This window comes from Natator depressus, chromosome 1, assembly GCF_965152275.1.
Source record: "Natator depressus isolate rNatDep1 chromosome 1, rNatDep2.hap1, whole genome shotgun sequence".
In the NCBI taxonomy this organism is placed as follows: domain Eukaryota; kingdom Metazoa; phylum Chordata; order Testudines; family Cheloniidae; genus Natator; species Natator depressus.
The window spans coordinates 341,027,213-341,045,684 of record NC_134234.1 but is presented as its reverse complement, the minus strand read 5'-3'; the positions used below and the strand labels follow the sequence as shown (position 1 = coordinate 341,045,684).

At 41.8% G+C, this 18,472-nt stretch overlaps 1 protein-coding gene across 2 annotated transcripts in view; it reads right to left on the bottom strand.

Annotated features, from left to right (window-relative positions):
• Nucleotides 1–1,639: 1,639 nt before the first annotated feature.
• The window catches only part of LRGUK (leucine rich repeats and guanylate kinase domain containing), a 78,175-nt gene continuing 61,342 nt past the window's right edge, over nt 1,640–18,472 (bottom strand). Inside the window, exons 18-21 of one of the 2 annotated variants that reach the window (XM_074942708.1) lie at nt 12,039–12,170; nt 9,274–9,300; nt 5,475–5,647; nt 1,640–4,431 (exon numbers count right to left, since the gene is read on the bottom strand). In XM_074942708.1, coding sequence (XP_074798809.1) covers nt 4,280–4,431; nt 5,475–5,647; nt 9,274–9,300; nt 12,039–12,170 — 484 coding nt within the window. In that variant the 3' untranslated portion in view covers nt 1,640–4,279. The remainder of the gene's footprint in view (nt 4,432–5,474; nt 5,648–9,273; nt 9,301–12,038; nt 12,171–18,472) is intronic. The other variant, XM_074942709.1, reaches the window with a different exon arrangement.

The following is an 18,472-nucleotide window of genomic DNA, read 5'->3' as shown; positions in this document are numbered from 1 at the left end:
GGTCTGTTCAGAAAGTTGGCAGCAGGGACTTTCTGTCCTGACTGCAAAATAACCATTGATTATGTTGCCATGCCAATTGTGCTCCTGGGAGACCCAGCCTACCCCTTGCTCCCATGACTCATGAAACCGTACACCAGCTGCCTGCATAGTAGTAAGGATGTTTAAAAGGTCGCTGGCGCTGTTTGCTTACTAGGTTAGACCTCCGGGAAAGCAATATCCCCATTGCTATTGCTGCCTGATGTGTGCTCCATAATATCTGTGAAACAAAGGGAGAAAACTTTCTGCTGGGGGGCGGGGGCGGGGGGTTGAGGCTGATCGATTAGCAGCCAACTTTGAACAGCCAGATACCAGGGCAATAAGAAGAGCCCATTGAGGGGCTCTGCATCTCTGTGAGGTTTTGAAAACCAGTTTCAGCAATGAATCACAGTAATGTAACACTTACCTGTGTTGTTCTGTACCAAACTATCCCTTCTATTGCCTTTTCTCCACTGTAAACTCTACCCCTACCAACCACCATGTGTGGAATGAACAAAGAGCCTTTTTTTCTCAGTCCACTTTGTTTTATTATGCACACAAACACAGACAGCAAAAAAAAGTAAGATAACTGTGGGCAAAAGGGCTGATAAGATTGTGAGGGGAGAAACAAGGAAAGTCTGTTTGCAGGTGCACTGCAGTAACCATAAAAGGTCTGGGAATCCACAGCTTCTCAGCCTGTGCGGGAGAAAGAGAGAGAGAGTGAGTGTGTGTGTGCATGAAGGAGGTTGGTGAGGGGAGAGTGCAACTGAATATATTGTTGAACTAACACCATCACACTTCTGAGCTAATCTGAATGAAGATGCAGAAACCAACATCTCTCTTTATTATTTTTAAACTCAGGAGTTCGCATACTATCCGAGGCCCTGAGCCTGCAAACACTTGAGCGGAGTCATTGCACTCAGTAGTGCTAGTCATATTCATAAGTGTTTGCAGGCCCAAGAGAATTAATGCCAAACTGGAAATTCTCCTTCCACACAAATGCAGTCAGCTGATATGAATGTAAGTGAGCGAACTTATGCCTTCACCCAGCAAAGATTTGCCCACGCAGAGCTGATGGCAGGACCAGGGTCCTTTCTCTGCTGCCAACTGGGAAATAAGAGAAATGGTATAAGTCAGGTATGACCAGTGTGCTCAGAACTGGATAGCACACCAAAATAACGACAATCCCTGTGCTGGAGAGATTAAAATCAAGAGCACCGATCCTACAAAAACTTAAGGGTGTGCATAACTTTACAAGTAAGTAGACCCATTGAGTCAGTAGGTGCTCATGTGCTTAAAGTTACACATGTGCATAAGTGTTTCCAGGACTGGGTCCTCTAAGAGTATGCCTACACAGCAACTAGTCACCCGTGGCTGGCCTGTGCCAGCTGACTCGGGTTTGCAGGACTTGGGCTGTGGGGCTATTTCTTTGCCGTAGACTTCTGGGCTCAGGCTGGAGCCTGGGCTCGAGGGCCCTACGAGGTGGGAGGGGTCCCAGCGTTCGGGCTGCAGCCTGAGCCCAGAAGTCTACCCAACAATGAAACAACCCTGCAACCCAAGTCCAAGTCAGCTGGCCTGGGCCAGCTGCGGGTGTGTAGTTGCTGCGTAGACACACCCTAAGACACAGGGAAGATCAGGTCACCCTGGCTAGCACAGAGGAAAGAATAACATGGAGGTGATGGTGGTGGTTGTTTTAAATGGAAGTGAAAAATTTGGTGGGTGTTGGAGTGTTTAGGAGGGATCCGAGTGTGGGGAAAGGTTGTGAGGTGGCAGACTGGGATAGGGACAGAAGTCTATGCATAGGGAATCTGATGGGAAAATACACAGACATGGGGTGCGGGAGAAGGAGAGATCTTTCAGCACCTACAGTCCGTGTTTCCAGAATATGCTGCATATAGCTACTTAAACAAGGATGCTACAGAACTCTGTGTTCTCAGGGTATGTTTCTCTTTTGTTAATTATAACATTATATAATAGTAACTATCACACAAGGATCACTCAATTTCAGACCGAAAATCTGCAATTCTCCAACAAAAAAAACAGACTCCAACGAGAAACTGCAGAATTGGAATTAATTTGCAAACTGGACACCATTCAATTAGGCTTGAAGGAGGACTGGGAGTGGATGGGTCATTACGCAAAGTAAAAACTATTTCCCCAAGCTAATTTTCCCCCCCTATTGTTACTCACACCTTCTTATCAACTGTTTGAAATGGGCCATCCTGATTATCACTACAAAAGGGTTTTCTTCTCCTGCTGATAATAGCCCACCTTAATTAATTGGTCTCGTTACAGTTGGTATGGCAATACCCATTTTTTTCCCATGTTCTCTGTGTGTATATATATATCTTCCTACTGTATTTTCCACTGCATGCATCCAATGAAGTAGGTTTCAGCCCACGAAAGCTTATGCCCAAATAAATTTGTTAGTCTCTAAGGTGCCACATGTACTCTTTTTTTTTTGCTGATACAGACTAACACGGCTACAGCTCTGAAACAAGGATCTCAAAGCACTTTATAGACATTAATTGATTAAGCCTAACAGCAATAGTGAGAGGTAGAGTGATATAATTATCCTCATTGGTAAAACAGTGAAAATGACATCGTGAGAAGTTAAGTGACATGCCTCACGTTACCGTGTAAGTCAGCAGTGGAGCAGGAATAGCAGTAGGGGCCAGATTTTCAAAGGTATTTAGGCACCTACGGATGCAGATTGACACCTAATGGGATTTTCAAATGCTACTAAACAGGTAACGTACCTAACAACTACTGAAACTGCCTAATTTGTGTAGGCATTTTTGAAAAATCTCTTTAGGCACCTATCTGCATCTTTAGCTGTCTAAACACTTTAGCAATTGCACATTTACCAAGGAATGCTGCAACATGCTCAGCGATCACTTGGTTGCCAAAAGCGATAAGATCACCAATGACTGACATAGGCTGAACATCCAGCCAGCCCATCTTAAGGACCTAGCTGAAGACAGCATCCTGGTGGGCTCAATCTGTAAGGATGCTGCTTCCTTTGGTAACTTGCCTTGATGATGATACCTTTGCATATCTGGCTTGATGAGTTTTGGCTCTGTTCACGCAAAACCTGCTGTAAAAACTGGTTCCTTAGAAGAGATGTATCTTCTAAAGGAGATGGCACAGAGCTAGATGCCGTCTGGGGATACTTTAGGCTGCTCGCGAGATAGTAAGCTTCCTAAAGTTGGGTTCTTCTACAGCCTTCACTGTATTTTTGTAATATTTATTAAGTTCAGGATATTGGGTTTATCCCTTACATGCCATGATCTCTTGTTCTTTTTTGGTCTGTCTATTTAGATTTTATAGACCATGGCCAAATTCTGATCAGTTATATTGGGGGTGAATCCAGAGCAGTTCCACAAGCAAACTTTAATCCACTCTGGTATAATAGATCATAGATCATGTCTTCTCATATTTGCAAAGTGCCATGCAGATGACTGGTGTTATATAAACAGCAATAGGGCTCCACAGTGCAAGCTTATCAGAGCAGGTTATTTGTTCAGTAAATACAACAAAGTAAATATATATAGTAATATAAATTAATAATGAAAAAGGCTAAGGTATGAGTTTTATTTAATATTGAGATGCCATTTCTATCATATATGGCAAAAACAGATCTCAGCATAATCAGAAAATAGTTAAAACGTTAGCAAAATCAAATTAATTAAGGATTTTTTCTGGTGATTCCTTTGTGGGTTGTTTGTTTAAATATACATGTATATTAAAAATAACTTCTCATTTCTAAAGATATAGCTTCTATAAGAGGTTGCCTTGGAATTAAGTAGTTTCCCTTCCTCACTGAAATCTAAGTATCACATTAAATCCCTCTTAGCAAAAACTAATTCAGCAGTCTTGTACTATAAGCAACATCATCATCAGAGGCCTTCAAGCTTCCACACCTCAATTAAGTCAGTGAAATAGAAAAAATATCTCTGGAAGATCTGTTCACATGGATCTCGGGGGAAATTCTATGACATTTCCAAGTGGGGGAGCACCTGGGGAAATCATTTCTAGCTCTGGGAAAAGCAGGAAGTACTTTTTAATAAAGTTATAAATAAATAACTTTTTTTAAAGAGAAGAGTGATTCAGAATTAATCAGAGATGGATTCAGAAAGATAATATTCTTTGATAGACTTTTCTTTGTGTGTGTGTGTGGGGGGGAAATTATATCAAAACCAGTATTCAAGTTAGACAGCGGAAACGGGCATGATCAAGACAATGCCTCAGCTGATGTCGACCATCAAGGGTTTGTCTTTTTCCGCCCTGATGGGATTGGAGGTAGGACGGGTTTGGAGTTGGAGCCTGGTCGGTTTGTAGTCTGGGGCACACGAGGAGAACTGGACTTGGATTTGCTGGGTTTTTTTTCAAGCATGTCACTAGAAAGTTCAGCGTCTGCAAGAATTAACAAACAAATTAGTAAGCAATTTCAAGGAAATAAAGATTGTTCTCACTGAACAACACTATATAATCCCGCCGTTGGTCTTCCTCCGTGGTACCCCACTCCCTCGCAAGCAACAGAGCAAGCAGACATTATTTCAAAACTTCCACCAGCTGAGAAATCTGGATGTGATTCAGCTGGAACTTTCCCAGTGGAGAACGGATCTATACCGAGCCTGTGACCCATAGTTCAAATGATCTTATAGGGGTGAAAGGAAAAGGAAGATGTAGTCCAGCTGGGGAACTCAGCCCAGAGAGGAGGATGGGGGCATGAGGCACCCAAACTACAACTCCCATGAAGCATCACAGCAAAATTTCTGCATTGAAATTTTTTGCATTTTGTTTTTCAATAAAAAGTTGAAATTTTCCACAAAATTTATTTAGCTGAAAACTCAATTTTCTGTTGAAAAACAGTTAACAGGAAATTTTCAACCAGCCCTAGTGACTACCCCTAATTCATAGAAGTGGAAGGTTAACTACATGTCTACATTTATTACCACCCTTTGGTGTTTTTAAGACAGGTACTATTAGAAGCTGAGACAATGTAATTGCACTGTAATCTGGATATACTTATACCCTGATACTCAGATATCAGTGGTTCAGGAACCAAATTAGCGATCGTTAGTCAAAAGAGCCACAGTCATGTGAGTTCACTGTTTCATTTACTACAGTACTTTAGATTCCTCTTTAAACACTATGAGAGGGGAAATATTTAGTTTATATATTACTGTCAAAGCAAAATTGCTGATAAAGTATTATTATTTTATAAACTACAATTGGGTAATAACATAGTCAAAGCATCCTGATTGGTTAATAGCTTAGACTGGCTAATAATTACGTCACACAGTGTGTTAATATCATGCGCCGCAAAGAGCCGCAGATACCACATTAAAGAGTCACTTGTGAGCCTCAGTCTGAGTACCCCGGCCTACACTATAATTACTGTGCCCTATTACAAAGGCTCAGCAAAAAAGTAGATTTTGGAAAACAATTCATACCTTTCAAACTTTCCATTCCATTGCTGACTCCTCCAGCGTCCCCATGTTCTGCATTGGCCTCTTCGGAGTATGGAGCATTGGGAACTGGGCTCCGAGCAGACAAGCTTTCTGTAGAAAATGCACCAGCCGAGGACATTATAGATAACCCAGTAGTGGCATGTGATTCTCTGGAGCTGAGAGTGAGAACGGATTTATTCTTTTGTGGTAATAGAAACCAGACTCTGTGAGTTTGTTTAACATGACTTCAATGACACCAGTAATATTGTCAATCAGGAGCCTGAAATAAATCATCAGACTCAGCAGTTACACAGCACTTGTTCCACACATGACAACACTCCTTTGGAGGTAGTAAACAAAACTGCCACCACCCACTTTAATTTTTAATGTATTTAATCAATCACAGACAGGGGAAGAAAAGCAGAGCTTCATGCTACAGAGTGAATCAGCTGGAGAGATGGGATTAGACCTCAAAGAGATCCTGTTTGCCAATTATATGTTCAGCATAATAAACGGTGTCTCTTAGTGAGTGATTTTGGGATAAAGTGAAGAATTTACAAAAGTTACGAAGACCTATTTATTGAATAGAGGATCTGCAAGGCTCATAAGGAAAGTTTAGCGTTGTCTAGACGACACATTCCGGCAGAATCCAAGGATGGTTTTGTGGTAAAGGCCCGGAACTGGGATTTAGAAGATCTGGTTTCAGTTCCCAGCTCTGACTCAGACTGCCAAGGTGATTTTTGGCCAGTCACTTAGTCTCTTTCTGCCTCAATTCCCCTTCTGTAAAATGAAATGAATAATACCTCCTTTCTTCCACACCTTCTCTGTCTTGTCTATTTCGAGTGTACACTCCTCAGGGAAAGGACCATCTCTGACCATGCATATGTGCATTGCCTAGCACAATGGGCGTTGGAGAAAGCAAGTACCTCTGCAATACTACTAATAAATAACCTGGCTGTTGGGTATCCTATACAGAAGCAGTTGGTGGTCTCACTTCACTCATCAGTGGGCAGGTCTCTGTGGCACAAAGCCACCTCTGCATTTGGCTCTACTGTGGGAAATCAACAGGGACCAAGGCCTGAATGGGCAGCTTGCCTGCAGGTCAACGTGGACACAGATTAGCATGACAATGGTAGTGCCCAGGTTGTAACTTGTCCTGGGACTACCCAGATTTCAGTTTCCAAGTGTGTGAATTCAGCATCTATAACAAACACTGAATTTGTTGAAGGAAAAAAATGCTTTGGTGCACATTTACTCCAAAGAAGATGTTTCATAACAGTAAATACCCATTTTAAACAAGAAATCACATGGAAACTTTTAAGAGGCTGTAGTAGACACTGTAGACATTTAATAAAGTCCATCTTTACACAACAGCTGTTCTGGCCTATTGTGTGAAAGAAAACATTGATTCGTAGATTCTAAAGCCAGAAGGGACCATTCTGATGATCTAATGCACAAGCCAGGCCAGAGCATTTAGCCCAATGATTCCTGTGTGGAGTGCAATTACTTGTGATAACATTGTGATTAGAATGTCTCTCGGGGAGAAGGGAGAATGGTTAAAGGAGCAGACAGTGTTATGCAATGGTAGAGCCTTTGAAATTAAAAAAAATATAAGGAAATTCAAAATATGAGGGGGGAAGAATCAAAATAATGAGATACAACAGTGGCATAAAGCCCAGGAAAAAACACCAGGAAATGATCTTCACTACAGGCCTGATCCTGGCCCATGGACAGCAATGGGGATTCTGCCATTGACCTCAATCCCAGCAGGATTAGATCCTGAGAAGTCCTGAACACTCACATCTCTCGCTGAAGTCAATGTGACCCGGGAAGGCTCAGCACCACGTACTGCCCTGCTGAAGCACTGTGATTAACCCTAACAGTGATCTCATTTTAGCTCCCCATAACACCCACCAGGCATCATTACAGGGTGGCAGAGCAATTACTGGGAGTTGTAAATCCAGGCTAAGAATAACCAGCAGCTTTGGATTTTTCAAAAATATCAGTGCCAATGCAAATACTAGTTTCTAAAGGGTCAGTTCCCTGCTCTGCTATTCTAGAACCCAGCCCTGCATCTGTCTCCTAACAGAAACTACAAATAAATTGCATTCAGGTTGGAATTTAATCCTGTGTCCATCTCCATATAGTATACATGAACACGTCACGTCTGAACACAATGCGATACAATCCAGTGCAATAACGGGCAATTCTGAGTTGTCTTACCCTGTGTCCCTGAAGAGCGATGGATGATAATGTGGCATTTGGGACACAAGGTATATAACTAACGACCAGAAAAAACCGTTGATGTCTTTCTGTTAACTCATCCCTTACACCCGGTGAGTTGTAATAAGTCTGTATCAGGGGCTCTACTGATAAGTCTGATACAGGCTGTGCACAAAGGATCCTGATCCTTGATTGGGCTTCTCAGCATAAAATGTCATAAAAATAAACAATCATATACTACAGGACTCCCGAAAAGTTCCTCGGCATGAAAAACAAATTCCAGTGAATTGGGTGGGGCAAGCAGGAGTTATATGGTCCCTGCCATCACAGAATCTGAGTGCTTGTCAACTTATGGACTTTCAACTGCCATTTGTGCCTTTGAAATATCTCCCCCAGGCACTACCTCTGGCCAAGCATTCTGTAAATCAGTTCTGATCATCTAGCACATCTTCAACCCCTCACCATAGGGGCACTGGGAAAATAATTAGTGTATATAGTTAGGTCGGGATGGCCAGGCTTTTCTTCGGAATTACTTTTCTCCTCTTTTCCTTCCACCAAGACAAATTCCCCACCCCATGACTCTGTTAAAGTGAAAAGCACAGAAAACAACATGCTCAAAATAGGACAATAAAGTGGAATAATGAGATCATAGTGCATATAACTAATATATCGAAAAGAAATAAATTGAGGATTAAAGCACTGGACTGTAATGGGGTCTCATAGGTATGCTCACTGTACTGTATGTATCTGTATTGGACTGCAAAACAAATTCTCAACTTGAATATACATAATTCCATGTCAACACATGGCATTGCAGAAGATCAGTGTTTTCCATTGCATGTTGTATGGTGGTGATGGGACTTTCATTAACATTAATTAATTAATATTCTGGGTCAGACCCTCAGCTGGTGTAAATCAACACAGCTCCATTGAAGTCAATGGAGCTGCATTGATCTACACCAGCTAAGCATCTGGCTCCACGTCTGCACTGGCTAAGAGACCAGTAACAACCAAACTAGTTTATGCCCCTGGGTGAACATAAGTGGATCCTCTGACAGAAACCCACACAGCACATTTATGAGGGGAGAGATTAGTAACCGGCAGAGAATATCAGAAGTCCTAGGAAGTGTGGCTTATGGGGCTTTCTTCTGTGGGACGATGGAGGGTTGGGCCCTGAAGTTCACCTTACAAGGTAGAGAAGAAAAGAAGAATAGGTGTGCTGAAAGAATGCAGGTCCCTGTGGAGCCACCCACTAGACATGTGTTTTGGGCTGGCCCTTGGAGCAGAACCATGGAATTCCTGGTTTTTATTCACAGACCAGCTACAGAACTGAGCATCACCACACCAAGTGTCAGTGGCCTGCAGGCCTCCTGCTTTTAGGGATAACAGTTGGTTTGGTTTCCATAACAGCTCAAACTAGGGCAGTAACTGATGAATGTGATGAATTACGCATCTGATTTGGGACGTTGCCTAATGAGTTCTCCAACTCATTAGCTGGCCCAAATCCCAGAGGTCAGGAGACAGTGCTTTGTTTGCTACACCCACAAGCCAGTAATTCACATTTGCACCATACTCTTACCCCATGCGGTTTTTCATTTTACTGCTTCTGCCATCCCAAATGTTGGAAGCATGGAATTGAAAATACAAGAATATTAATTCACCTCAATACGCGAACCCAAAAAACCCACCACAGGTTTTAGCATTAAGTCTCTGAAGTGATGTTTTACAAAAGCGCTAGAGGGAGTCTATACAAGACATTGCCATCATGCCTATGAACAACTTTCAGCCAAGCCTTCATTATTTTTCCTTGCAAAAGGATTTGACAGCATGACTGTCTATTTTGCGGTAGGCCTGATGCATGCACAGAAAATGAATTAGATTAGCAGTTTGTTTTTTCTCTCTCCTCAGAGTTGTTTTCCCACTGTGTTATTAAGAGCGTTAAATGAAAACATTGCTACAGTCAAAACACCAAACTGTGCTAGAGTGGAAAGACACATTTATTCCCTTATGTGAAGGGCTTTAACGCTTTTACAACTCATCATAGCTTCACACTCACTTGGGTTATAGGTTTTGCCTCTTTTTACTGGTGTGGACAGATGATGCATAATCCCTTGGCAATCTATTATGCACGGAGTCTCTCTCATGCACTCACTCTGTTCCCTTCAGAATGCTCCAATATTGTACAAGTACACAGTACAATCTAATCCACAGAGGCCTACCATTTCAACGTTTTTACAGCGTGTTAATTAACCTCTGTAATTACAGTGGCTGGCTGGACAGCATATAGTGGAAATGTATGAGCTCTTTATGATTTGAACAGAACAGTACAGTGTATTTCACCAGCAAGTTTATCCACAAAAGAGCAAGAACTCTGCAGCCTAAAGGACAAGGGATAAAGTGAACAGCTTCATAGCCTTTAAAGGTGATCGTGGATGTTTTGTATCTCTCAAAATCAGACCAAGTCACTGTCTACGTACACAAGTGTCAAGGTTCCTTCCCCACTCTGAACTCTAGGGTACAGATGTGGGGACCTGCATGAAAAACCCCTACGCTTATTTTTACCAGCTTAGGTTAAAACTTCCCCAAGGTACGAACTATTTTACCTTTTGTCCCTGGACCTTATTGCTGCCACCACCAAGCGTCTAACAAAAATAACAGGGAAAGAGCCCACTTGGAAACGTCTCTTCCCCCCCCCCCCTTCAAATCCCCCCAAGCCCTACACCCCCTTTTCTGGGGAAGGCTTGATAAAAATCCTCACCAATTGGTAGAGGTGAACACAGACCCAAACCCTTGGATCTTAAGAACAATGAAAAAGCAATTAGGTTCTTAAAAGAAGAATTTTAATTAAAGAAAAGGTAAAAGAATCACCTCTGTAAAATCAGGATGGTAAATACCTTACAGGGTAATCACATTCAAAATATAGAGAATCCCTCTAGGCAAAACATTAAGTTACAAAAAGACACAAAAACAGGAATATACATTCCATTCAGCACAACTTATTTTATCAGCCATTTAAACAAAACAGAATCTAACGCATATCTAACTAGACTGCTTATTAACCCTTTACAGGAGTTCTGACCTGCATTCCTGCTCTGGTCCCAGCAAAAAAACAACACAGACAGAGAGAACCCTTTGTTCCACGCCCCCCTCCAGCTTTGAAAGTATCTTGTCTCCTAATTGGTCATTTTGGTCAGGTGCCAGCGAGGTTATTTTAGCTTCTTAACTCTTTACAGGTGAAAGGGTTTTTCCTCTGGCCAGGAGGGATTTAAAGGTGTTTACCCTTCCCTTTATATTTATGACAGCAAGTTTTCAAGAACTAATTAACACTACTTTTTTAGAAAGGTAAAAAAGACAGAGAAAAAAATGATCTCTTTCAAATACCCCTGGAAAGGCACTATGGTCTGTCTGGAATGAGAATGGGACTGGCAGTCAGGAAACAATACATTCTAATCCTGACTTTACCACTGACTCACTGGACAAACAAAGGCAAATTAATTCACCATGCTGTGCCTCAGTTTCCCCTTCTCTAAAAATGAAGATTAGACTTCCCTGTCTCTGTCTCCTACTTGGAGCAGAAGACCGAGGCCTATCTCCCCTCCCTCACAGCAGCAAAGGATCATTCAGAGGTTTCCCAGGCAGTCGCAGGAGGAGCTGGGAGCTCAGTGCACAATGATCAAGCTGCCCCCCCCACCCTCTAAGCTCTTTGCCATCTTTGACAGAGAGGGTCCAGACATAAGAAGGGGTTATAACAAAGGCACAGGGACACAATGAGAGAGGAGACAAATGGAGCACAGGGTGGGAGGGTTGGGTAGAGTGATCTGGAGGGATTGCTGATGCTGAAACAATTCACAAGATCAGAATTTGAGTAAACAGGGATATCACCACCATCACCATCCCGCCTGGCCCAATGGTATTCCAGTCACCACCAGTATCTCCTTAAAAACACTGTGGTCTCCTGGATACCACTGTGCAGTAACTGTTGGTAAATTATGAGTTTAAATAGTGATCACTCTAGTTTTGTTTCTCTACATGGAGTCCCAAGCTCTTTCATTCTTCTCCCTATCCTTTTTCATTTTTTTCATTCCCTTCTCCAATATGCCCCTTTAAAAACAAAGCTCATGAAATCTTCAGTCTGCAGCTACGTCATCCACATGAGTTACAGCACTTATGCAATATCATCCCCAGGTTCTGTTTTACATTGTCGCAACATGTGTTTAGCAAGGCAGTTGATGTAACAGAGGAGACAATTGCATTAGTTGGGGAAATCGTTTTAAGTCTTGTGCGCTATGGCATTATCTTTTAACCTGTCCAGCAATAATCTGTTCATCCAGCAGCTAAACTCACCTGGTGTCTGGGCTAGCAGGGAGCAGACTCCGGTCTTGGGTGACATTACTTCCACTTGGGAGCATAGAGCTATATGATGTTGGCTCCAGTAATCCATGTGGGCTGATCGCTGCTGGGGTACTTGCAAGATGTCTGAAATGACATAAAAAGAAAGTTAAGCATGCAGAGCATACATTCATGTATTCTAATACACTACGTTCGGCACACTGATCTAGTGTCCTTCATCAGAGTATCTCAGAGTGCTTTATAAAGCTGGGTTAGTATTATGCCAATTTTACAGATGGGAAAAGTGAGCCACAGACGTTAAAGCCAAAACTTCCCATAGCTCCTAGATTTTAATGGGAATTCTGACAGCATCTTTAAAATTCAGGCCACTAATGTAGATTTCTAAATGGATATAGGTGCCTAACCTTAGGTGCCCATGTTTGAAAATTTTGGCCTAAGTGACTTGCCCAAGGTTACGTATCAAGGCACCAACTGAAGCAGTAAGAGAAAGCAGGAGTCCAGACTCCCAGTCCCCATCTCTGCTTAGTAGACCACATTGTAATAAAACTTGTGTGGTACAACAATAAATACAGACTCCTGGAACGACAATCAGTATTGCATCTATGCTCGCCTGATTCCAAAGTGGTAAGCTAAGCACATTTATTTTTAATGAAAAAAAAATAGTTTTGATCTATTAAAAGAGGTTATACCTGTTAAGGGTGAGCTTTTCAAAAGTATTCAAGTGATTTAGGAGCACAGGTCCCATTTGAAAGTCTTGCCTACAACATTATTTTTCTCATCATCTTGTGTCTGTTATTAACAAGGCCTGGAGTTCCTTCTTCGTGTCTTCTACAACAGTCACTCATGGTAACATCTAACAAAATGTAACCCACGCTAACTGCAGTATTGCCTCCATTTTATATATAAACATTAGTCACGTGCCAAAGAGCACTGCTGAATTTCCAACGTAAGAGAAGTCCCTCTTAAAATATTTTATTTAAAATTAAGTTACAGCTCTTAAAAGATGCCCTTTATCTATCCTATGTACAGGTGCAGCAGCCATCTTGCTGATACACCCCAACTCAGCATGTCCCCTCATTCTTCAGCTCTTCTGCTAAGATTGCCAATAATGTTGTCAACTGCAGAAGTGGTTTGTAGATCCTTGTCCCATAGAAATCACAGATACTAGAATCACAAAAGATCTTTTAGGTTGTCTAAACCAACCTTTACCAATGCAGGATTGTTTCCTATTGTATGTTTTCTAGTGCTTTGTCCTGTTTATTTTTTAAAATGTCTCAGTGATGGGATTGTCACCAGTTTCCTTGGGGAATCATTCCATAGCCTAACACGTTTCACTGCAAACAGGATTTTTCTGCCATTGGTCTTTCATTTGCCCTTTCTTAGTTTCATCCTATTAATCCTACTTATAAATAAATCTCCCTTAAAGTGAGACCAAAAATTTCTATTGCATAGGCCACCAAATGGTTGCCAGCAGGTAACGGCTTTTGGTCATTATTGGCCTGAACCAATTACATAGAGGAAAAAGGGTTCTTTATCCCATTGCTGGCTCTCAGAGCCACTGATGACTCTCAAAAGCCTTCTAAATCAACGTCATGGCATTTCAAAGAAACAAAAAACAACCCTCCGCCCACACACATTTCCTAACAAATATCTCCACTCAATATGCAATGCTGAAACACGCAGCTTGACAGCAGAGGTTAGGAGAGCTCAAACAGAAATCTGAGAAGAGGATACATCATGCACCACTTCAGATAGAAGGTCACAGTCTAAGGACTCATCCGCCACAGGAAAATGGACTCTGCTCCCTGAAGTGAAGGCTTTGATTTAGAATCAGTGACCCATTCTCAAAGGCTAAATCCCTACTGATAGATACGCTTAAAACAACCAGCCAGACAATTGAAAGAAACGTGTTTTAAAAGGCTTCACAGGGATTTCCCCCTCCCTGCCAAATCCCTTATTTTTCACACTGCCAATTGAGTGTGTGACTGTCATTAAGGTTTTGTCATCAGTTTCATTAGAAACATTCATATTCCAGGAGTTTATAATTTCTGTTGCTCCAGGCTGCCGCAGCTTGATTAAGAAAGAAAAACATGTCAGCTAAGTTAAATTACACACTCTGAAGCATATGCAGTGTTGATGTAGCCATGTTGGTACCAGGATATTAGAGAGACTAGGTGGGGGAGATAATATCTTTTATTGGACCAACTTCTGTTAGGGACAGAGAGGAGCTTTCGAGCTTCCACAGAGCTTCTGAGTATGTTTCAGTATTTCTGAGTACATTTCCCAAACCTGAAGAAGGGCTCTGTGTAAGCTCAAAAGCTTGTCTCTCCCTGAACAGCAGAAGCTGGTCCAATAAAAGAAATTACCTCATCCACTTTGACACTCTGAAGAGGACACCCATGTACCTGGGGCCACAGTTACTGCTTCTTCCTTTCTGCCCCCCAAATGGGCACAGAATAATGTGGCAAAGCAACATTATGTTGTACCTGTATCCTGTACCCATCAACCCTTAACCAAGGGGCAGGGCTACTCAGGAAGACCAGGGCCTTAAAAAGCCCGCCCCTAAGTGACCAGGGGAGCGAGCAAAGAGGGGAGTTTTGCGAGGGAGTTCTCCAGGGAGAGTGTGAGGGGAGGGGGGCACATTCACTTAACATTCCCTAAACTTCTTGAAACTTAAAGCCAAACACACCCCCTGATAAAAACAAAACAACAACAAAGGAACAAGCTTCAGGAGTAAAAAGAGAATGTAGGAAGAAGTCCAGCAACAGAGTGGGGGTTACCCAGTTTATTGCACCCAATGCAGCATGTATGATTACCTGCCCTATGGGCAGGTGGCATTTGTGTGCATTTGGTGTAAGGAACTCCTGGCCCTCAGAGACCGTGTATGGTCTTCGGAGACCAGGATGGCTTAGCTGGAAGAGCTCAGGGTGATACTGTTTATCAATTTGTTCCGAAACCTCCTCTAATGACACCTCAATCTGGGACAGTTCCTCAGATTTGTCACCTAAAAAGAATGGCTCATGTTTGGAAACCTCCCTCACCTCCTCAACCATGAAGACCGATGCAAAGAATTCATTTAGTTTCTCTGCAATGGCCTTATCGTCCTTCAGTGCTCCATTAGCATCTTGATCGTCCAGTGGGAATGTGGGGCACCTGGCCACTGTCGGAAGACAGGATACTGGGCTAGATGGACCTTTGGTCTGACCCAGGATGGCCATTCTTATGTTCTTATGATCAGACAGGAAAGCCAGCAAATCTCTCATACAGCCACCTGCGTGGAATACTCATGCCCTGACCATGAGCTATCCAGGCAGAAGAGAGTGTATCAAGTGTGTTATGTTAAAATGCATGGAACATACCTCCTGTATGCTCCAACAAAGCCCCATCCTGGAAAGCAGTGCAGAGACTGCAAAGTGTGTGAATTCCCTGAGTTGGGGTGGAGCCAGGACCGTGGCACTGTCAATTACACTTTGCAGTTCTCTTCTTGGCCATGCCTTCTCTTCTTTACTCATATGTGTATGTGACAGAATCCAGGCCCTCAGGGGGCATTCAGGGGACATCAACAAGTTATTCAATGGCTAAGGGCCTGATTTCAGTTAGACCTCACCCCAGCCTCTTATTTTGTACCTTTAATAGCACAGGCACAATTGACACGAACTAGATATTATTATTAGATGTCAAACTACCCAATTGTGCCCACATACTGTTTCAGGTAGTTAAACATCAAAATAACCTCAATTGCAACTGCACACAGCTACAGGAACAAAATAAGGAAGTCAGATTTTAAATTATCTCAATTTAAAAATATAAATTTATGTAGTTATTCCTTTGGCTGTTGCAATAAATAAAAACAGAACTGATTCTTCCTTTAAACCACTTTTAAAACCAATATAACTTCTTTGATTTAAACTGAGCTACTTTTGATTTACGTTGGTCAAGGACATGTCCCAAAATCTTAAAATATCCAATTCAGTAGTTTATAGCATTGTATAAAAACACTGGTATTTCTATATGGCAAATACTCTGTATATTTACCAATTAGACAGCTGTGCTTTTTTAAAAACAGTATTTTATTATAGCTATAAATTTATTTTGTTCCAAATTATTTACAATGCCCTCAATGGAACAAAGTTTCTTTCCCTACTAAGTTCATCCATTGTGGCGAACAGTGGTTTTCCACTTTCCATTTCAATGGAGCTTGGAGTTAATATAGCTTTTTTGAGTATATTTTTTTCTTTGTCTATTAGCATCTTCAGTTATGTCAGCACAACTCTAGGACCAGCATTCTCTCAGTTAGTTCAACTGCACTGCCAGTAAAAAGGATAGCTTTCGATGTAAACAGTAATTCTCTTTTTCTTGACAACAGAGTACAGTAAGAAGCTCCCTCCCACAGTCACTGAACTTTGAGATTAAGAAACATTTTCCCTGAATGGGTATTTGTATTGTATTGAATTGAATTGTATTTTAAATGAAAGTAGACAATATACAATATCAAAGCTGACAAGAGAAAAATGATGGATGTCAAGAGAAATTTTTATAATCAAATTTCAGAGAGATGTGATTTGTGCTTTACTTGTGTAGCCAAGTAGAAACAAAAAAAAGTCAAAATAAAATACACACTGGGGAAAAATAATCTAAGTCACAGATAAAGATAAGTGGACAGATACTCCACAGAGAGGAGAAACCTAGGAAGCAGCATGCTGAAAAAACCTAGAGATGACAACGAACAGGAAGTCAGCCCCCAACTAAAACCTCTCCAATGCATCATCAAGGATCTACAACCTATCCTGAAGGACGACCCATCACTCTCACAGATCTTGGGAGACAGGCCAGTCCTTGCTTACAGACAGCCCCCCCCAACCTGAAGCAAATACTCACCAGCAACCACACATCACACAACAGAACCACGAACCCAGGAACCTATCCTTGTAACAAAGCCCGTTGCCAACTGTGTCCACATATCTATTCAGGGGACTCCAAAATAGGGCCTAATCACATCAGCCACACTATCAGAGGCTCGTTCACCTGCACATCTACCAATGTGATATATGCCATCATGTGCCAGCAATGCCCCTCTGCCATGTACATTGGCCAAACTGGACAGTCTCTACGTAAAAGAATAAATGGACACAAATCAGACGTCAAGAATTAGAGCGTTCAAAAACCAGTCGGAGAACACTTCAATCTCTTTGGTCACTTGATTACAGACCTAAAAGTGACAATTCTTCAACAAAACAACTTCAAAAACAGACTCCAACGAGAGTCTGCTGAATTGGAATTAATTTGCAAACTGGGTACAATTAACTTAGGCTTGAATAAAGACTGGGAATGGATGGATCATTACACAAAGTAAAACTATTTCCCCATGTTTATTCTCCTCCCCTCCCCGCACTGTTCCTCAGACGTTCTTGTCAACTGCTGGAAATGGCCCACCTTATCACTACAAAAGGTTTCCCCCTCCTCCCCCCGGCTCTCCTGCTGGTAACAGCTCACCTTACCTGATCACTCTTGTTACAGCGTGTATGATAACACCCATTGTTTCATGTTCTGTGTGTATATAAATCTCCCCACTGTATTTTCCACTGCATGCATCCGATGAAGTGAGCTGTAGCTCACGAAAGCTTATGCTCAAATAAATTTATTAATTTCTAAGGTGCCTCAAGTCCTCCTTTTCTTTTTGCGGATACTGACACGGCTGCTACTGAGACTTGGGTTTGTCACACAAAATGACCACAAAAGGCCAATGCAATTTTGAGCTGCATATGCAGTGGCAATGAGGTATCATGTCCCAGAGACAGGAGGTAATTTTGCCTTCTTTGCTACCCGTTGTTGCAGCTGCACCTGGAATATTGTGATCAATTCTGGCACCTAATTACCAGATGTTAACAGATTGAAGGGAATTTAGAGCACAACACCAAAATTTACCAGGGGTCCAGAGGAACAGACTTATGAGGAAAGATGTAACTATATGTAGTTTGGCTAATTGTTGACTAATAGAGAGTGGACACATGGTAACAGTCTAATTTTCTGAAATGCATAAAAAAAGAAGAGGGGTTATATTGAGTGGTACAAGGCGTATAACTAGGAGTAATGGGATGAAACTGGATAGTGATAATTTAGGGTAGATATCACGATAATCTTTCTGATAGGGAGATGTATTAAACTGCGGAAGAGCCTTCTAAGGTGAAAAGCCAGTCTCAAGGTACATTTAAAACTCGACTGGATATTGCACTAGTAAACATACTACGTATAGGGAACAATCATGCACCAGCCATTGGTATGCACTAAATGACCCTGTAGGTCTCTTTTCTATCTAATATCTATGATTTCAGGGTTCATTGTCCAACTCTCAGAGTCTCAACCGTTCATATTTATGGCATTTCCTGACTTCACTTCTTGCATCACCATATGGAATGGAGTGTTGTCTA